At 54.6% G+C, this 20,897-nt stretch overlaps 1 protein-coding gene across 5 annotated transcripts; it reads left to right on the top strand.

Annotated features, from left to right (window-relative positions):
- The first annotated feature begins 440 nt into the window (after positions 1-440).
- CELF5 (CUGBP Elav-like family member 5) lies at positions 441-14,919 on the top strand. 5 transcript variants are annotated; one of them, XM_028485070.1, is made up of 11 exons: positions 441-495; positions 993-997; positions 2,313-2,460; positions 3,932-4,011; positions 5,675-5,821; positions 6,579-6,720; positions 6,805-6,951; positions 8,460-8,543; positions 9,270-9,353; positions 11,983-12,066; positions 14,560-14,919. In XM_028485070.1, exons 1-11 carry the CDS (start codon positions 441-443, stop codon positions 14,685-14,687), a joined length of 1,104 nt encoding a protein of 367 aa, XP_028340871.1. In that variant the 3' UTR covers positions 14,688-14,919. The 5 variants fall into 5 exon arrangements, with proteins under 5 accessions (XP_028340871.1, XP_028340876.1, XP_028340874.1 ...); XM_028485075.1 differs by having other exon boundaries at positions 8,460-8,522; XM_028485073.1 differs by lacking the exon at positions 993-997 and having other exon boundaries at positions 441-492; positions 2,332-2,460; positions 8,460-8,522; positions 11,983-12,126.
- Positions 14,920-20,897: the final 5,978 nt, after the last annotated feature.

Genomic DNA, 20,897 nt, shown 5'->3' on the forward strand with positions numbered 1-20,897 from the left:
CTCTCACAACTTCACTTCCACCACATTCTCTTGGTCAGAGCAAGTCGCATGGCCAAGTCCAAAAGGAAAAGGGGGCGGGAAATAGACTCCAGTTCTTGATGAGAGGAACCACAAAGTCACATCACATACAGGGACTGCAGGAGTTGAGCCATCTTTGCAAACAATCTGTCACACTTGGGGAGGCAAGAAGACTTCCTGGATGAAGGGTTATTGTTACTGGGCTTTGAAGGCAAAGTGGGAGTTTTCCAGGCAGCAAGAGCAAAGCCCTGTAGGTGCGACCTTGTGTCATTTGGTGTGACTGAGGTGCTGGTTGCTGCCAGAGGTTGGTGGGATGCTGAGGCTGGGGAGGTGGACAGGAGTGCCCAGCAGAGCTCAGGTGAAGCTCCCACCCATGCTACCCCCACTGCCCAACTTGACCTCCCTCCCCCCTCTCTCCACAGATGGCACGGCCAATCCAGGTGAAGCCTGCGGACAGCGAAAGCCGAGGAGGTAGTTGTCATCTCTCCGTGGCCACCAGGCTGCGGGTTGGCAGAGGAATGGGAGGAGGGAAATCCTTGCACAAAGGTGGTGGGAGAGGCAGAGGCCCAGGCTGGGGTGGGGTGGGAGAGTAGGGAGGCTGTGTCCCCTCCCCTTAACCACAGGGCCACAGGCCCAGCAGTGGGAGGTGTAGCCAGGTCCTGCTGCTTTTCCCTAGAACTTGAAATACCCCACTCGTCTCAGGGTACAATAATGGGGACCTTCAGACGCAGAGGGGATGGGGTCCCTGAAGGACTATGGATTGGTTTCTGGGCTCTGCGTGTGTGTGCATGTTTGCATGTCTGAGCAAGTGCAGGTGTGTGTATATGAGCATGCATTCCTGGGCACGGCTGTGCGCAGATGTATGCGAGTGTGTGCACAAGTGCATGTGTGTTTCTGGCAGGTGCAGTGGGGGTGCCTGCCTGTCTGTGTGCACATCTGCGTGCCTGGGCTGTGCGTGGGTGTATATGTTCAAGCATGTGTGCTTGACTGTTCCCGGCTGGGTGCGTGGGTGTGCAGGCTGGGCCCTGTGTCTGCATTAGGCTGGACCTCTGGGTGGCTGTGTGCCCATGGGGAGATGCTTGGCTGTCCCCAGTGGGATCCAAGACTAGTCATTCTTGGATATTTTTGACCTCTCTCCCCATCTCAGGTGGATTGGGGGCTGAGGGAGAGCAGCCTTGGAGGTGCTGTAGGGGGTAGGGCCGTTAGGACCTCTGTGTATGTGTAGGATCCTGGTAAAGCGCATCGGGACTGGGGGCCTGTTTTCACACTCTCCAACCTGGCTTCCACTGTGGATCAGGGACTAGAGAGGGGGGATCTGCATGTTTTCATCTCTATCTCTCTGTCTCTGTCTCTCCTTCTCTCTCTCCTTCTCTCCCTCTCCCTCCATCTCTGTTTCTCTCTCCTAATCTTTTTCTCTCCTCCTATCTCTCTGGTTCTCTTTGTGCTTCTCTGTGTCTCTCTCTTTGCCTCTTACTGTCTCTCCCTTTGCCTGTCTCTGTCTCTCAGTCTCTCCCTGTCCCTCTCTCTCTCCCTCATATGTCTCTCCCTCCCTCCCACCCCTATGAGTGACAGCTGCCAGAGAACGGGTTTCCATAGTAACCAAGCTCACCCTTCCTGGAAGAGGAAGCTGCCGCGTTCCTGATTACAGGGGAGCAGTGCAATTCCCCCGGGGGGAGGGGGGACAGAGCTCTGGTACCTCACATGGGAGAGGCTGGTCCAGACTGGCCCCTGGCCTTAGAGTTGGGCAGGTCCCAGCCAGGCCTGCAGCCAGGCCCCAAGCCAATCCCAGGCTCCCCAGGCACCTGGTCTTGTGCCCACACACTGTTCATTCATTCAACAGACGTTGATTGCTTGGCCCCTCCTGAGCCCTGGCAAGGTTGGGCGGGGAGCTCTGCTGGGCACTGTGAGGATGCAGGGCCCCTCAGCGCTCACCCCTGCCTGGAAAATCTAGATGGCAGACAGACAGACAGACATGGACCCAGGCCAGGCAAGGCAGTTCCTAACCCTGGTACTATGTGTGGACTCTGAGTGCATAGGAGGGAGAGGCCGTTTTGCCCAGAGGGTGGAAGCAGTTGGACAGAGAGGCATTGCAGGCAGGGGGCACTGCATGAGGTGGGACCTCGCAGGCACGTGGAAAGGTGGAGAGACCCAGGCAGGGAAAGCACGTGGCTGTGTCCTCCCTCACACGCGCAGAAGAGGGCCCAGGGGGGTCCAGGCGCCCTGCTCCACGCCCTGCTACCTCCACTCTCTGCTGGAGGGACGGAGAAATTCCCGGAGGCTAGGACTCGGCTGAGGTGGTGTCTCCGCCCACAGGGGACCGGAAGCTGTTTGTGGGGATGCTGAACAAGCAGCAGTCAGAGGAGGACGTGCTGCGGCTGTTCCAGCCCTTCGGGGTCATAGACGAGTGCACCGTGCTCCGGGGGCCCGACGGCAGCAGCAAAGGTGATGGGCCGGGGGCGGGGCTGGCTGCCGGGGGCGGGGCTGTGGGAGGGCGGGGCTGGAGGGATGGGGCGGAGCGGGCACAGGAGAGCGCGGCGGGATCCAGGGGGCGGGGCCGGGGCGGGGCCGGGGCTGGCCCACAGTGGGCGGGGCCTAGCACGTGGAGAGCGGGCTGGAGGGATGGGGCCCCGCTAGGTACACAAGAGGGTGGGGCTCGCTCAGGAGGCGGAAGCGGCACATGAGAGGGCGGGGACGGCTCCGGGGGGCGGGGCGAGCAGAGACTGTCCAGTCCCACGTGGTCCTACCCGTGTGCTCGTGTCCGTCTGGGGCTGCCTGTCTCCACCTGACTCTGTCCATGGGGCTGTTGCCGTCTGGATTTGCCTATGTCCTCTACCTGATCCTACTTGCTCCACCGTTCCTGTATGGTTGTACCATGCAGGAATGATTGTTTAATGATCTCCAGAACTTGCTTTCCGGTCTACTCAAGTGACTGCATGTACGTAGGGTTGAGTATCACTCCGCCTGTGTCTCTTAGTCTCTGACACTCTTTCTGAGTGTCCAAATGGCTATTTCTGTTTGGGTATCCATGTGCCTGGTGGTCTCCTTCTACCTGATTCTACGTGTTCAGGTTCATCTGTCTGGGACTGACTCTCAGTTTGCCTGTCTCTGCCCTGGCGACTTTATCTTACTCGGACTGAATGTATCTGATGGTCCCTAACTGTTTATTTGCCTGGTTCTTTTCTTGTAATTGAGATATGATCACATACTGTAAAATTCACCCTTTTAAAGTGTACAGTGAAGTGCTTCACAAAATTCACAAAACTGTGCAACTGTCACCACTATCTAGTTCCGGAACATTTTCACCCCCCTTCCCCCAGATCTGCCTGGCTCTTCCATAGCCCTCTCTCTGTCTGGAACTGTAGCCTATGACCGTCTGTCTGGATTTGCCTGTGTCTGGTGGTCTCTGGTTGTCTGTCCACCTGATTCTGCCCTTGCCTGGTGACTTTTCATCCCCATCTATCCAACTCTGGCCACATGGGCGTATCTGTCTGGGTCTGAGTGTACCTCTGCCTGAGTGTGCCCACAGGACTGCATCTCTCTGTGTCTGTGTCTGATGGTTTGTCACTCTAATTCTGCGTATCTGATTACAACTCTGGATCTCGTGGCATCGGTGGCTGGCAGGCGTTCTCTAAGCCCATCCCCTTCACTTGTTCTAACGGGCAGGGCCTGCCTCTCCACCTGTGCACCTCCTCACACCCTCTGATGAGGTCTTGGACAAACCACCATCTGGCTGGCTGGCTGTGTGCTTGTCTTACTGTCTGATCCTTCCTTGTCCAGCTGTCTGTCTGAACAAATGGCTGGCTGTCTCTCGGATGTCCGACTTTCGGGCTGCCTGTGTCCACGCTGACCGGCCGTGCAGGGCTGTCAGCCCCTCTCCTGTGGCCCCTCACCCGTTCCCCTTCTCTCGGAGCAGGCTGTGCCTTCGTGAAGTTCTCCTCCCATACGGAGGCTCAGGCGGCCATCCACGCCCTGCATGGCAGCCAGACCATGCCGGTGAGTCGGAGTTGCCCTGGGCGATGGGGGTAGGGGTGGGAAAGGAGCAAGGGGGCACGGCCTTACCATCCCAGCCATCTGGTAGCCCCTGGCCCTTCTTCAGAGAGGTCATGGTGGGGAGAAGAGGCGCAGTCTCTGATGGTGGTATGGGTGGGTGTATGTGTGTGATTGTGTGTGTGAGCCTGCAAGTAAGTGTGGAATGTGTATGGATGTCCTGCCAGCACGTGGCTGCCCATACGCGAGTATGCGCAGGCCAGTGTGTGTGTTGGTGTGTGCACGTGTGAGTGTCTGTGTGTGAGCGTGTGGTTGTGAGTAGGTGGGTGTCAGTGTGCACACGAGGTGTGTGTAATGGGTATGGATACGTGTGCACTGTGCGCTGGTGCATACGCACATGTGTACACGTGTGACTGCATACGCACAAGTGTGTTAAGTGAGTGTGTTTGTGGGAGCACACGTGTGCAAGTATGTAGCTGAGTGCACACGTATGTTTATGTGTCAGTGTGTGTCTGGGTGATGTGGGGGGAGCGAGTGCACGTGTGTACATCTGTAGGAGTGTGTGAAGGCAAATGTCTGTGTGTGGAGGGGTGAGCATGCGTGTGAATGTAGGCAGTCACGTGTGTACATGTGTGACTGTGTGCACGTGAGTGAGTATATGTGCACGTATTTGGGAGTATATGCATGTGTGTGTGTGAGCGTCAATGGTGAGTGTGAGTCTGTGTGGGCGGAATGCATGTTAAGTGTGTGCAGATGTGTGTGAGCCCCAGAGGAGCAGGAAGAGATGGGGCTGGAGGGGCCTACAGTTCAAGGCTGAGAAGCATGGGGTTCCTCCTAGGGTGATGGGGAGCCCCAGAGGGAAGGGACCGGGTCATTTGGAAATGTCCCCGTGGGGCCAGAGTGGAGAATGGGCAAGTCTGGAGCCGGGAGCCTGTGGGCCTGTAGCAGTGAGAGGCTGGAGGGGACCACACAGGTGTTGGGGGTGGCCCTGCCTCCCAGGAAAGTGGCCCTGGGAGCCACCATCACTGTACATAAATGTCCAAATCTGCCACGGGGAAGACAGGCCTTGGGGACCCGCTCTCTGTTGTTCTGGAAGATGGGTGTGAAGAGCAGGGCAGTCTCAGATCCTTCGTTCTATTGCTCTCTGGGTCCTCAGGCATCAGTTTTAGTCCCTAGAGGGGCAGGAGTTAGCTCATCCGAAGGTCAGGCTTTCTCCTGCTCCGAGCTGTCCAGTGATGGAGCTGGTGGGCGGTGTAGGGAGTGAGCTCTCCATCAGAGGAGGTATTCAACCTCTCTGATGGTTGGAGCCTTACCTGTTCTCAGGTGTGGGTGGCAGCTATAGGGTCCTCCATGTGGGCCCCCATTGTTCCTCTCCAGCAGTTGGATTCTCCACCCATTTTGAGAGTGTGGTTGACAGTCAAGGTCCTCACTATGCCCCAGATGCAGCTCCCCGCACCCAGATGCTCCACTTGTGCGCACGAGGGGGCTGCAGGGTCAAGTGCAAGACCTGGGATGCTGATCTCCAGACTGTCCTCACTGTGGCACCTGGGACCTCGAGGGTGGGGCTGACAGCTGCTGCTATCCACACCCCTACACCCCTTGTAAGGGACCCCAGAGTCCCGGCTACGTCCCCCCTTCTTTCCCTCCCTGCTTGCGGCTGCCCCTGCAGGGTGCTTCCTCCAGCCTGGTGGTCAAGTTTGCTGACACGGACAAGGAGCGGACGCTGCGGCGCATGCAGCAGATGGTGGGCCAGCTGGGCATCCTGACGCCGTCCCTCACCCTGCCCTTCAGCCCCTACAGTGCCTACGCCCAGGCTGTGAGTGACCCCAGAAGACACACCTCTGTCTCCAGCAGGGCTTCTGAGACTTCTCCGGGGATCTGGCTCAGTCTGTCTCGCTCTCTTTCTCCATCTATTCTCAGTCTAGGGCTTCTGCCTCTTTGCCCATCTTTCTGTTTCTGTTTGCCCAATCTTTCTGACTCAGGGCCTTATTCTGGCTATGGCTGAGTCCCCAAATCCAGGCCGCTTCCTGACCGCAACCCCCGCTGAGCCCCCAACCATGGACTATGCTCTGAGCCCAAGCTGAGCCCCAGCTCTGGACTGACAGGACACCAGACTCAACCCCTACATCCAGCCTGAGCCCTCACCCTGCGTGAACATCAAATGAAGATCCAACCTTGAGTTGACCCCCAGATCCTAGCTGTTCCCCAAATCTAGATTAGCCCGAATTCTAGCTAAACCTCCTGGCTGACTCCAAGCTGAGACCCAACCCTGAGTGAGTTCAACATTGGCTGAGCCCTGGTCCCAGACTGAGTCCTGATCTTAGACTGAGCCCTAATCCCTGGCTGAGCTCTCGTTCCTAAATGAGCCTGGAACCTAGTCTAGGCCCTGATCCTACACTGAGACTTGATGCCAGGCTGAGCCCCAATTCCTAACTGATCCCTGACCCCGACCTGAGCCAAGACACCCGGCCTGACCCTCTAGTTCCTGGAGGACCCGCCCCCCACCTCATGAGCTGTGATCTCAGGCCAGGTGCCACTTTGACTGTGCACGTTGACTCCCTCTCCACCCCCAGCTCATGCAGCAGCAGACAACGGTCCTGTCCACCTCAGGCAGCTACCTGAGCCCCGGCGTGGCCTTCTCACCCTGCCACATCCAGCAGATCGGCGCCGTCAGCCTTAACGGGCTGCCCGCCACACCCATCGCCCCTGCCTCTGGTGAGAGTCCGCCAGTGACCCACGGATGGGTGGGCAGGGCCGGGGCCAGGATCAGGTTCCCCGTGACGCTCTTCCGCTCCCCAGGACTGCACTCGCCCCCGCTGCTCGGCACCACCGCCGTGCCCGGCCTCGTGGCTCCGATCACCAACGGCTTCGCAGGTGTTGTGCCCTTCCCTGGCGGGCACCCCGCCCTAGAAACCGTATATGCCAATGGCCTTGTGCCCTACCCAGGTAACTCGGGTGGTCCCCGGGGGCCGAGGAGAGTGGCAGGAGGCAGGGAGGGTGTCCCCGGGACAAGCATGGGTCCCTATGCCTTGGTGTCCAGGGAACAAAGGGGCAGGACAAAGGGAGTCTCAGGTGAACAGATACTAGCTGTGGGCACAGAGAAAGAGGTTAAACATAGAAACTTTGCATCCAGACCTTTCTGGGTTCGAATTCCACTTCAGTGGCCCTGGGGGGTTTCTTTAAGTCTCTGAGCCTCAGTTTGCTCATCTGGGAAATGGGGCGGATAACATCAGTCATCTCATGAGATTGCACTGACGAGGCAATCAGTCTGTAAAATGCTAACGCGTCACCTGGTACCAAGAATGGCACCATCAATTTTCATTAGTAATCATTACCATTTGGGAAAATATCAGTGCCCGTATTCATTCATTCACTCATTAATTCATTCATTCAATATTGGCCATGCACTGATTTGTTGGGCTGGGCTCTGCCCTCCTGAAGCAGAGGTCTCACTTTTCTCTACCCTATACCATAATTTCAAGGCAACCGTCTTCCCACACCTTGCTTAGGTGAAGTATGTCATCTGCGTTTCCACCGCTGAGAATTTGTTTATTCTTATCTTGCAATGATTGGCGCTCACGGGGAGTTTCAAAAATAATACAGAGAGGTCCTTGTACCCCTCACCCAGCGTCCCTGGATGCTAACGTCTTACATAACTACAGTACGTTGTCAAAACTAGGAAACTGACATTGGTACAGTACAATGAACTCAACGGGAGTTGGAGAGCCTACTCAGACTTCACTATTTACAGGCACTTGTGTGTGTGTGTGTGTGTGTGTGTGTGTGTGCGTGTGCGCGCGTGGTTCTATGTCATTTTATCACAGGTATAGTTTCATGTAACCACCACCACAATCTACATACAGAACTGTTCCATCACTATAAAGTAATTCATTCATGCGACCTCTTTACTGTTTTACCTCTTCCCCATCACCACCCCATCTTCTAGCAACCTCTCTCCATTCAAGATTTTTTTGCTCAATTTTCCCCAGACTCTCCAGCTCTGGTTGCCTAGACAAGCTCTCCCCTACCCCTGTGTCCTCCCCTAGGGAACATCGGAAGGTCACAGCCACGTAGGGGATCCGTAGGGTGTCTGATGATCAAGGTGTGGGGAGGGATAAAGGGAAGGGATGGAGATGGGAGGTGATCAAAAGCAGAGACCTGGAGTTCTGGAGAATCCAGAGAATAAAAGAGAGGAGCAAGGGGGGTCAGGATGGGGACAGAGAGTTGGGGTTGATTGTTAAACCTCTCTGGAGTCTGAGAAACCTGGATTCGAGTTTGGCTTCTGTCATTTCCTACCTGAGCGGCCCTGTGCCAGCTGCTGTTTCCCCATCTGTAAAATGAGGGTCATACCTGTAAAACGTTTATGCAGAAGTGAAGCTGGGGGTGGGTGTTGCGGGGTGGATGGACGATTTCTGCTGCCCCCGCCCCACTCAGCCCCTCCGTCTTCCCCGCAGCTCAGAGCCCGACGGTGGCCGAGACCCTTCATCCTGCCTTCTCCGGAGTCCAGCAGTACACAGGTAGGGAGGTAGCGCGGCCCCGCCCCGTGCGTGACCCCGCCCCTCGGCCCCCGGCGTCCTACCTGGGCTAGCCACGCCCCGCCCCTAGCCACACCTAGATATGGTTCCTGCCCTCAGAGCCGCCCTCTCATCCTACCTTCCCTCTTCTGCCTGTGCCTCCGACTTTGGGCCCAATCCCAGTTCTTGGCCTCCCCCCCGCCCCGCCTTTCTTCAACATTTGGCCCTGCCCCTCATAACCTGCCTTTGGTACCGCCCCTCATGTCCTGCCCAGACTGACCCCGCCTCTGCCAGGGCCTCGCTCGGATCTCTGGCTTGTCTTCCTAAAGGCTGCCTTGGCCCCGCCCTCAGACAGGGACACGCCCACTCTGCTCTTCCCTGTTGCCTTGGCCCCTCCCTCCAATGTGACCACGCCCCTCCCAGACCCGTCCTTGAATATGACCACGCCCCCTCCTCTTCCCAAGACGGGTCCTTGGCCTTGCCCTCAGACCTTCTCTCCCATGTGACCACACCCCCAGACCCGTCCTCGAATATGACCACGCCCCCTCCTCTTCCCAAGACGGGTCCTTGGCCTTGCCCTCAGACCTTCTCTCCCATGTGACCACACCCCTCCGCCTTCCCTAGACTCGGTCTTGGCCCCACCCTCAGCTGTGACCCCGCCCCTCACGTCTTAGCCCTGCCCCCACGCGCACCGGCTGCCCACTGGCCTCACGCCCGCTCCGCCCTGTGTCTCGCTCCCGGTCTCTGCAGCCATGTACCCCACCGCGGCCATCACGCCCATCGCGCACAGCGTCCCCCAGCCGCCGCCCCTCCTGCAGCAGCAGCAGCGAGAAGGTGAGGGGGCCGCGACCTCCCCTGGGCGCCAGACCCGCCCTTTGACCGCCCCCCTGCACCTCCAGGACCCCCGGCTCGGCCTGGCCTCGGGGAACCGCTTGGCCTGGGGTCCGGACAGACCTGGGTTCAAGCCCCGGCGTAGCCCATGGGTGTCTGGGGGGACGACTGACTCTTCCTCTCTGAGCCTCAGTCTCCTCCTCCGGAAAGTGGGAATGGTGCTAGTCCCGACCCGGTAGGGACAGCAGTGACCCAGAACGGGATGATTCTCTGACATTTTTTTGAGAGAATTTAGGGGGTGGAATGGTGAGGTATCTCGGGGCAAATGAGGCTTCCTCAGTAAAGTCAAGGGGGCGAGGAGTTAGATTCTGGAGTCGGAGAACCGGGCTTCAAATCCACCCAGTTCTGACTTGTGAGCGTCATAAGGAAGGCACCTCACTGCTCCGAGCCTCAGTTTCCTCATCTGCCACTCAGGCGACCACCTTACTCCCCTTGCTGGGGAGTAAGCAGCGGCGGTTCCTGACACATGGTGGGCACTCAGCCAGGGAGGCCCTTCCTCTCCTTAATCCATCTAGTGGGGGTGGGGGTGGGGGGCTGGGGAGAGGCAACCAACCAGAAAAGGCCCAAATCGCCCCACGACCTGGGAAGCTTGAGGGTGGCCTGGCCCACAGACTGATTTCTGTGAGGCTCTGTTCAATTTCTCCCTTGCCCTGGGCCTGCAGGAAGGGGAACACTGGCAGGGTGCAGTGGATAAAAGCTGGTCCCGATGCAGTCCGTGCTGCTGTAACAGGATGTATGCTTTCTGGAGAGTCACCTGAGTTTGCAGAACCTCACAATACCAACTGCAAGGCTCGTGGGGGAAATGGGGTCGTGATACACCATTCAGAAACGTTGGCTGTGAGGTGCCCAAAAAGAAAAAAGATAAGATCCTAATGAAAACAGTAGCACAGTTTTATGCGTGTTAGACGGTTTAGAGATACTCGAATAGTACAATAAATTTGGTACTTTATCTTGGAAAAGACCGCAAGTTTGCAGGGGGAAGTGGCATCGGAGAGGTTGGAGCATGTGAGTTACCCTGAAGTGATGGAAAGGCTTGTCTGAAATCAGACGGAGAGTCGGAACCCCAGACAGGGATGGGTCCTGCTCATAACATACTTGGAGAACTGAGAAAGTTGATGGATGTTGAAGCTGTGTGTGTGCGTGTGTGTGTGTGTGTGTGTGTGTGTGTGTGTGTGTGTGTGTGTGCGCGCGCGCATTTTGCTTTCTTATGAGGTTCGGTGCAGCTGCGTGTGGTTTTCTGCATTCACCTAGTGTTTCTTGGAGATGAGATAGCACACAGACAAACACAAAATTCGTGTTTGCTCAAAATTGTTCCGTAACATATCAGTTGTATGGGAACGCACTTGCATTTTAAAAACAAGCATGTTAGGGAATTCCCTGGAGGTCCAGTGGTTAGGATTCGGCGCTTTCACCGCCGTGGCCCTAGGTTCAATCCCTAGTCGAGGAACTAAGATCCCACAAATCTCGGGGCACAGCCAAACAAACAAAAACAAGCAACAACAACGACAGCAACAGCAAGCATGTTAGCAGAACTGTGGTCCTCATCAGGAAGATAAGGGTGGATGTGGATGTGAATGTGTAATCTTGGATTTTGTATTTTCTGGGGTGGGGAATATTCATTGTGAGGGTGGGGGATTCTTGGTGGTTTGAGGGCTACCTTTTTGAGGGGGGGACCTGGGAGAAGGTTGTCTGTAGGTTTAGGATTAGAGGCAGGTTTGAGGACTGTTGATGACTGGATAATCAAGGTTTAAAAATGCTATTACTATTTATGGTTCTTATATGAGCCATGACTGGAGATTACTGGGGGAGGGGATGATTCTGAGGGTTAGCTGTGCTTTAAAAAATTATTTCTGGTTGGTATAGCATATCATTCAAAAATTATCGGTGGTTTCAGGATATCTGGGGTTCGGGACTAGAGAATAATCTTTTTATTTTACTTGATTTTATTTTTGCATCATTTTGGAAATTATCCAAGGTTTGAAAGTTATCCAAGGTTTGGAGGGTTATCCAAGGTTTTGAAAAATATCTGGATATTTGGGGTTTAGGACCAGGCAATTACTAGTCTTATTTTATTCTGTGATCATCAGACTTTCAAAAAGGCATGTTTCATTTTAAAACCAGTTTTAGACTTATGGAGTTATTGCGAAGACAGTACAGAGTGTCCGTATACCCTACGCCTAGTTCATCTGATTTCTATAAATGACCAGGAGTTTGAGGCTTAGGGATTTTCCAGGGTTTGGGCTTGTATGGGATTTTTGGATTATCTGGGGTCTGGGATGGAAGAATTTATCTCAGTTGTGAAGGGTAGGGATCATATGAATTTTATAAGTTCTCTGGGGCCTGAGGATCATTAGAGGTTTGGAGTGTCTGAGTGTAGGATTTTATAGACAAGGGATTAGGGCTCCCGGCCTCACCTTCCTGCCACTTCCATGCCTCTTCTTTCTGAGTGTCAGGGGGCACCCCTCTCCCAACAGCTGGAGATGCCAGATGTGGGCTCTGGACCCGTGCCCCTCCCCCGGGGGTCCGCCTCCTCTCCTTGGGGGCTTTATGTCTTTCTCTCCCCCACCTGCAGGTCCCGAAGGCTGTAACCTGTTTATCTACCACCTCCCCCAGGAGTTTGGAGACACGGAGCTGACGCAGATGTTCCTGCCCTTCGGCAATATCATCTCCTCCAAGGTGTTTATGGATCGGGCCACCAACCAGAGCAAATGTTTTGGTGAGTCCCTGCTGCGGGTGCCCCCTCCTGCTTGCCAGCCCCATCCCACGCGCCCCTCGCCCTGGAATGGGGTTGGGAGCGTGTGGTCAGCCGTGAGACAGGTCTGGTCCAAAAGAATCCCTGGAGGTCCAGTGGTTAGGACTCCGTACTCTCACTGCCAAGGGCCGGATTCAATCCCTAGTGGGGGAACTAAGATCCCATAAGCCGAGAGGTGTGGCAAAAAAAAAAAAAAAGAAAAGAAAAGAAAAGAAAAAAAAATCACATTTATAATCAAAGTAAACACTTATTAAGCACCTACTGTGTGCCAAGCACTCACCATGTCACCATGCAGCATTTCTAAGACTCCCCTGTTCATTTATTCATCAACAAATAGACATATGGTGCACCTACTGTGTGCCAACGCTCAGCATTGTGCCTGGCGCACAGCAGTGAAAGAAGCCAACAAAAATCCCTGCCCTCTGAAAGCTCACAGTCTTGCCACTCTGCCTGTAGAACTTTCTCCGATGATAGAAATGCTCTACATCTGTGCTGTCTGAGCCGACCACCCCATGTGGCTGCTGAGCACTTGAAATGTGGCCAGTGTGACCAAAGGACTGAATTTTTTATTTTACTTAATTTTAGTGAATTTCAGTTGAAATAACCACCCGTGGCCAGTGGCTGTTGACCGAATTGGAAAGCACAGGTCCAGGGGGGAGGAGATGGAAATAAACAAATATAGGATATAGGCCAGGGAGTTATAAATGGTATAGACAAAAATAAAACTGGTAAGAAAAATACAGACTGATAAGGAGGAGGCAACATTTCAACTGAGACCTGAATGATGAGGAGCCAGCCGTGGGGCCTCTTGGAGAAGAGTGTTCTAGGCAGAGGGAACCACATGTGCAAAGGCCCTGGGGCAGGACAGTGCCTGGCATGTTGCAGCAACAGCGAGGAGGCCCGTGTGGCTGGAGCAGAGTGAGTGAAGGGGAGAGAGGGAGGAGGGGAGGGCAGGGAGGGGACAGGGCAGGTCATGCAGGGCCTTGTGGGCTGTGGGGAGAACTTCCTTGTCCCCAGAAACAGAGGACATTAGGCTCAGCGAGGCACGTAACTTGTCCAAAGTCACACGGCAGCAAAGAGGCAGAACCTAGGTTAGAATCAGTCTGTTTGACTCCAAAATCTGGGCTCTGAACCCACCCTGTCCTCTTGGAAGTGTCGACTTTTGACTATTTATTAAGCACCTCCCGTATATACTCATTGTCCAACCATAAAAGGGAAGAATTGTCCCAGTTTACATGGGGAGGAAAGAGAGGCACAGAATGGTCAAGCGACATGCTTGAGGTCACGCAGCAAGTTAGGGACACCCCCCCTCCAGTGTACCCCCCCTCCAGTGCCCAGGCTCCCTCCTCTACATCCTGCTTCCAGAAAGAAGAAGGAAATTTCTGGAGGAAAACCTACTCTGTCGCCTTCAGCAGTCAGGGGGTCACATGCCTTCTCTGAGCCTCAGTTTCCTCCTCTATGTAATGGGAGGTGTGGGTGATGTGAAGACATCCACCCACCCCAGCTCCAGATTCCCCTATGGCTCCCCATGAGCCCCAGCCAGACCCCTCAGCCCTGACCCCACCATCTCTCTGCCTGACCTCGCACCCAGCCTTTCCCATGGAGCTCAGGTATCCTGCCCCCAAATGCCCACACATGCACTCCTCTCCCCGTGGAGGACCTCCCCAGCCCCTGTGGCCTCTGCGCAGTCCCCCAGGGAGTCTGTGAGGACCAACAGGTGAGGGGCAGGAGTAGGGTCAGGTGGAGGGTGTTATGCTGGTGGAAGCTTAAGGGGGGGTGGGGGGATGCTGGAGTGTTTCTGATGGCCCAGGGTGAGGGGGAGTCTGGGACTGGAAAGACTGATGGTGACAAAGAGAGAGACAGAGACCATAAGAGAAGAGACAGAAAGGGAGGGATAGAGAGAAGAAACACAAAGACACACACACACAAAGACAGAGAGAAAAAGAGAAACAGAGAGACAAGGACAGACAGACGGAGACAGTCACGAGGGCAGACAAGACCCCAGATGGATAGAGATCTCAGAGGAGGCAAAGGGTGGGCATCCAGAGCCTAGAAGGAGGCAGGCATGGGATCTGGGGAGGGAGAACATGGCCCTCCCGGGGCCCCCAGAGACCCAGCCTGGCCCCCACGTCAGTTGGGAAGTCTCAGCAGAGCAGACCCCAGGTAAGGAGTGAGTGCCCCGTCCCCCAGGCACGCAAGCCCAGCGCGTGTCAGAACCAGGCCAGGGCTGCTGTGTGTGCTCTGGGAAGCCCTCCCACCTCCCTGGGCCGTCTGCCTCTGCGAGCGCACACCCCCGCCCCCAGGGCCCCGCGAGCCGGGCAGCCAGGGCTGCAGCACTGGAGCGAGCAGAGGACGCCCGCGTTGCCCTCCATCGTGGGTCCACCCCGGTCTCCGCAGGCTTCGTGAGCTTTGACAACCCGGCCAGCGCGCAGACCGCCATCCAGGCCATGAACGGCTTTCAGATCGGCATGAAGAGGCTCAAAGTGCAGCTGAAGCGGCCCAAAGATCCGGGACACCCCTACTGACCGGCCCACAGCGCCCCGAGGCTGCGGGCTTGGCCCAGGTGAGCCGCCAGGCGGCCCCGCCCCCGCTCCCGCCCCCACCCAGGTCTTGTCCGCACCCCCTCCTCATTCTCCAAACCCTCCCGAGGCTGGGGGGATGCTGCAAGAGGCTACAAGGAGCACCCAGGTTTGGTTGACGGGGACAGAGCTGGACGAAGACACCCCCAATCCCCCCCTAACCTCCCCCCCACCCTCCGTGGTCAGGGCTGGAACCGGAGCAGGATATGGGGTTGGGGAGGGTAGTTAGGGAATCCTTCCTGGAGAAGGCTTTGAAGGATGAAAAAAAGTTCACCTGAGAGGCGGGGCTTGGCCTGGGGTGGGGGCGGGCTGTGGGGAGGTGCTTCTGTCCTGTCCTAAGAATCTGTTCTCTTAGCTGGGCCCCTCTGGGAGCTCTTCATTCGGCATAATTCATACCCAGTGGGTTGATGGGAGAGTGGAATATTTGCCCCACCCGACAGCATGCGGCGGTGTTGGGGGGGGGCGTCGGAAATCCCCTCGAACGAATGAACAAATCCCCAAAGAGTGTTTGTGCCATCAGAGTGAACACCTCTGTCAACTCATCGCTTCTTTGGGGAATGAGCCGTGAGCCTCAGGGGCCAATGGGGAAACTTATAAGTGAGCCCAAGCCTTGACAAGCCTCATCTGAGAAATGGGCCCGTGCCTGTGGCCTCTTCCAGGGGTCGTGGGGCGGATTCACAGGGCACTCGGTGTTTTCCCGGCTGAGCCCACGACCAGCCACCTGGAAAGCTCTGGATAAGTCGTTTTGATTTTTTCCTCTTAACCACCGTCGCCATCGTCATCACAGAGGCTCCTCTGGGGTCTGGTGCGAAGCAGGTGCTCAGTGAGGGGCAGCTCCCAGACCCCGCCGGGGCAGCACCCACAGATTCGAGGGTGTTCAGTCACCGGGTCGTGGGTCGTCGGGGGCGCGCGCGCGGAAATCCGCCACCAGAAGCCAACAACAGGATATCGGCGTGCTTTGAACGTGCGGACAGCAAATCCTCACTAAGCACCTACTGTGCGCCAGGCACTGTTTCCAGCGCCACGAATGAACAGAAATGGGGGCGGGGAACTGCTTCGTGGAGGAGCTTCAGGGGCAGGGAGCTGGGAAGAGGAGGCAGAAAGAAACAGAAATGCTTGTCCCCAGTGGCCAGATGAGGACACGGGCTTGGCGACCCTCGGTCCCTTCCAAGCCGGGTGTGTCAGCCCCCAATCCCCGAAATGGACTCTTTCTGCAAAGGTGGGGGCCCTTGGGTTCCCAGACCCCAGCCTGGCCAGGGCAGGGGGGGTGGGTGGGAGGCGATGTCGTCGGCTGACGTGACCCTCCCGCCCCCAGCGCCGCGCCCTAACGCCCCTCCCTTCTCCGCCAGGTGAGGGGCCTTCCCACTTCCAACCGATCCAGGACTTTTACGTAAATTACAACTGAGTTTGGACACCAGCCCCCCCTTCTCCCCTGACCCCCTCCCCATAATGTGAAACGCTGCCCAAGGCCACACGGAATGGGGAGGGGGCTTCATGGTCTGCGGGGGACTCCTGAGTTGGGGGCCAAGGGGTTCACTGCCCCCTCCTGGGAGATTTCCTCGCTCCCACCTTCCTCCCACACACACAACCTTTGTGGCTTCCCCAAATGAAATCGCAACTTTTCCTATATATATATATGCATATATATATAGAGCTATAGACAGTATATATATTTTTTGAGTATAGATCAAGGGACCAAACTTTTCCGACTTCCTTCCATCCAAGAGAAGGTGACCCTGGGCCGGTCACTCAGCAGGGACGCTCAGAAGGGCTGAGGCTGGCGGGGCAGCCCAGTGTCCCCCACCTCCCGCTGTCATGTCAGACCAGGGCGCCGGCCAAGCACTGGGAATCATCAGCCAACGCGATATACCTCCAGGACCCCCCCCCCACCGCCATCGACGATTCTCGCGAGCCTGTGGGCTCAGCCGGCTTCAGTGTCCCTGGTCCTAGCTGCAGCTTCCGGAACCCCCATCCCCTTCGTTCCAGGGCCCGTCCTTCCCCGGTTGTAGGCACAAAACAGACCCCTTGGCCTCTCCCACCCTCTCCCCTCCCCAGTCATAGCCTTACTCATGTGACCAATAGCCCTTAGCTTTCCGTCGGGGACAGACAGGGTCGGGGGAGCCCCCCACCCCTGGAGCCCCCTCCCAAGGGTAGGCGGCCACCCTCCCTGCCTTTGGATCACCAGCCTGGAATTCACAATCTCATGACCAAGATCGCCACGTGCACTGGACAAGCCCAGCTTGCACGGGCCCAGCATCCCTTCACCGGAGATACCTCTACAAAGTTTTTTTTTTTGTTTTTTTTGTTTTTTTTTTTTTTTTTTTCTTTTAATCTTTCTGAGCAGGTACAAAGAAGAAAAGAAATGGGGGGAAAATCAAACGACAGTGGATTTTTGTTTCCTAGTTGGGGTGGGGAGGGAAATCCTGTGGGGTGCCTCTGTATAGCTACCCAAACCGTGAAAACCCCCCTTGAAGCACAGAGTCAAGTTCGGTTTTTTTTTGTTTTTGTTTTTTGTTTTTTGGACGTCCAGTGGGGCCTCGCGCCAGACGAGGCACCAGAGAACTTAATAAGCTCAAGAAAAAAATTTTTTTTGAAAAGAAAAACAAAGCATTCCCTTTTGTTTCTACCAAAATGTGTTGACCGACCCAGAAAAAAAAAAAAAAAGAAAAATGAAATAGCAAAAAAAAGAAAAAAAAAGAAAAAAAAAAGAAAAAATATCTTCTGACCGACCTGTTTCGATATTCCAGAGTTTGATAATTGTTCCGAGACCCTGTCTAGTGCGCCTGTGTCCTGTGCGTCTGCGTGTGCGTGCGCGTGTGCTCAGGGGTGGCGGGGCCTCGGCCGTGTCTGTCCCGCCCAGCCCCCGCCAGGCCTGCTTGGGAGTGCGTGCCGGCGTGCAGTGGCGTGTGTCCTCTGGTCCATGTTTACTGGCTGTAAATACCATTTTTATACTCCACATCAAAGACCTACGTGATTTGTACGATGTACTTTATTTCTGCTACAAGTAATTTCATGAAGTTTCAACTTGCAAACCGACTTTTGGAGACAAACCGCGCCACACACACACGCACACAGAGAGAGAAAGAAAGAGGAGAAAAAGACTTGGAGGGAACTTTGGGTTGACTTGGTTTGAATCTCGAGGTCCCTGTCACTGTGGCGTGTTTCAGGTGAGAAGCTGCAGACTTCATCTTCATGTCCAAAACGCCTCTCTTTGGTCTGGAGAAACTGAAAGTTTATTTAATAAAAGTTTTACTTGCTAAAGGACTGGGTCCTCCCTCATTTGCCCTCTCTTGTCGAAAAAGACGAAGTACATCTGGCCAGATCGGGTGCCTGGGCTAGAGATAAATCGGATTTAGAGTGAAGGGGTGCGGGAGGAAAAGGGTCTGACATTCCCATGGCCGGGATTCGGATGGATTCATCCAGACATTGAAGAAATGGAGTGTTCTTTCTCAAGAAGAGCCGGTGCCTGTGTTTGTTGATTCACACGTTCATTCGTTCATTCAACAAACGTTTATTGAACGGCTACTGAGTGCCTGACCCTGTGCTGGCCACCAGGGACGCAGCAGTGACCAGATGGTTCTGGGCTCTGCCCTCAAGGAAGCAGCCAGAGGGGCGCGCGGGGGAGACACTCACTATTCGATACACATTTTTGCAGTTGGGGTAAAATTCACGCAACATAAATTTCACCATTTTTACCATTTCGAAGTGTACAATTCAGTGTATTAAGTACATTCACAAGGTTGTGCAACCATCACCCCTATCTAGTTCCAGAAGGTTTTCATCACCTTGAAAAGAAGCCCCGTCCCCATGAGCAGTCAGCCCCGCCCCGTTCACCTCCCCCAGCCGCTGACAACCAGGAATCCACTCTCTGTCTCTGCAGATTGGCCTGTTCTGGACGTTTCCTATCAATGGAATCACACATTGTGTGTCCTTCTGTATCTGGCTTCTCTCACTGAGCATAGTGTTCTCAGGGTCCATCCACGTTGTAGCGAGTGTCAGGGCTTCTCTCCTTTTCGTGGCTGAGTGATGTTCCAGTGTGTGGGCCCTTGGTTCCACCTTTTGGCCATTGTGAATCATGCTGCTGTAATTATTCCTGTGCATGTTTCTGTCTGAACATCCGTTTCAGTTCTCTCAGGTACATACCTAGGAGTGGAATTGCTGGGTCCTGGTAACTCTGTGTTCCCACCAGCAACACATGAGAGCTCCTGTTTCTCCGCATCCTCACCAATACTTGTTACACAATAGACTTGAGTTGGAATGTTGAGGGAGAAATCCCCCCATTGGACCTGACACAGTCAGGGACCCAGAAATGTACCGAAGAGGTGAGACCTGGAGGAGATAAGATCTAAGAAATGATGTGGCTTTGGCTGAAAAAACAAAGCAGTCTGAGGCCCCTGCCCCACCCCAGTGAAAGCCTCAAAGGTCCTAAGGGAAAAAAATCCTGAGATTTTTTGGGATGGGGGACAGTAGGCTCCAGGGTAAAATCCTGGAGTAGGGGTGTGAGTAGAGGGGGATGGCCACACCCAAGCTGAGCCTTTCCAAATTCATGGGAGGGGTACTAACCACTCGATTTAATGAGCTACTTAATATCCTGCCAGGGGCTTTGCAGAAACGATGTCTTTTAATCTTACCAAGGACTCATCCCATTTTACAGTTGAGGAGACTGAGGCTCAGAGACAGGAAGTGCTTTGCTCCAGCTCCAGCAGAGAGAACGAGGCCCATCTGGAGTGGGAGCTGGAAAGGTGAGTCTGAGTCCACCTGGAAGGGTTTTCCAGGTGGAAGGAACAGCCTGGGCAAAGGCTCAGAGGCTTGGGGTGTTGTGGTCATTGAATCATTGGCTAAAACCACAGCACTGGGTGAAGAGATGGATGCAGAGATGACAGGGGCTGGGTTACAGAGGTTCTTTTGCGACTGAGCGCCTTCTGTGTGCCGGGCCTTGTCCCCACCCACCCAAGGAGAAAGTACTTTTGGACAAAAAAATCAAAAGTACCCCATCCCCACAAGAAAAAGTAATTCTCAAGTATGCTAAAAGTTGTAATCACAATGAGACCAGCAAATCTGGGAGATTTTTAATTTAATTTAATTTTATTTGGCCGTGCCACATGGCATGCGGGATCTTAGTTCCCTGGCCAAGGATTGAACCCGTGCCCCCTGCAGTGGAAGCATGGAGTCCTAACCACTGGACCGCCAGGGAAGTCCCTGGGACATTATCTTGATGTCAGTTGGGAGCTACATAGGATTTTGAGCAAGGGAGGGGTGTGATCAGGTTGGGGTGTTAGGAGGATACCTGGGTGACCTCTATGCTGCTGGTGGGGTGTAAATCGGCACTCTGGAGAACAATTGGGCAGAATAATATTCCTACCAAGCATTTATTAAGCACTTACTATTTGCCAAGCATTGTTTCAAGCCTGTGTCATCCAATATAGTAGCCACTAGCCACCTGTGGCTATTTACATTTCAATCCATTTATCAAATTATTACTTTACTTCCTCAGTCACACTAAGCCACATTTCAAGGGCTCAAGAGTCACACATCCGTCTCTTGGGAAGTTCTCTCGGACAACACTGACCTCAACATTTACACGACATAACTCAACCTGCCACAGCCTTGTGAGGTATGTCCTATTAATGGCCCCACTTTATGAGCCAGTAAACTGAAGCCCAGGGAGGTTAAGTGACCTCCCCGAGGCTGCACAGCAGTAATTGAACCCAGGCTCTCAGGCTGGTCTCTTAACCACTATGCTATCCCAATTCCCTGTCCTGTGTGGTGGCTTCAATTTGAATGTATTAAATTGTAATTCAAGTTGTTATTTGCGATAGTCCAATTTAAGCTTTTAAATTTAACTCAAAGTCAGGGAATTCCCTGGCGGTCCAGTGGTTGGGACTCGGTGCTTTCACTGCTGGGGCCCGGGTTTGATCCCTGGCTGGGGAACTAAGATCCCTCAAGCCTTGCAGTGCACGGAAAAAAAAAAGTACATAAATAAATTTAACTCAAAGTCATTAAACATTTAGAATGTGCACCCGTGCAAAACAGAGAGTCTACCTGAGAAGAATAGGGTTGTGCTTGGGATGGCTGAGCCCTGGCTGTCATGTAGGTGTTCATCCAGGGGGAATAGACTAAGTGACACTCAGGGCATATAGTTAGCTGTTGCTGCAT

This window comes from Physeter macrocephalus, unplaced genomic scaffold (assembly GCF_002837175.3).
Source record: "Physeter macrocephalus isolate SW-GA unplaced genomic scaffold, ASM283717v5 random_363, whole genome shotgun sequence".
NCBI lineage: Eukaryota > Metazoa > Chordata > Mammalia > Artiodactyla > Physeteridae > Physeter > Physeter macrocephalus.

Bases quoted from the DNA above. Each gene is read 5' to 3' on its own strand.
- CELF5 (XM_028485072.1), top strand. From the start codon at position 441: ATGGCACGGCCAATCCAGGTGAAGCCTGCGGACAGCGAAAGCCGAGGA. The intron at 2,461-3,931 runs GTGATGGGCCGG...CTCTCGGAGCAG, and splicing joins GCCCGACGGCAGCAGCAAAG to GCTGTGCCTTCGTGAAGTTC. The intron at 6,721-6,804 runs GTGAGAGTCCGC...TCCGCTCCCCAG, and splicing joins ACCCATCGCCCCTGCCTCTG to GACTGCACTCGCCCCCGCTG.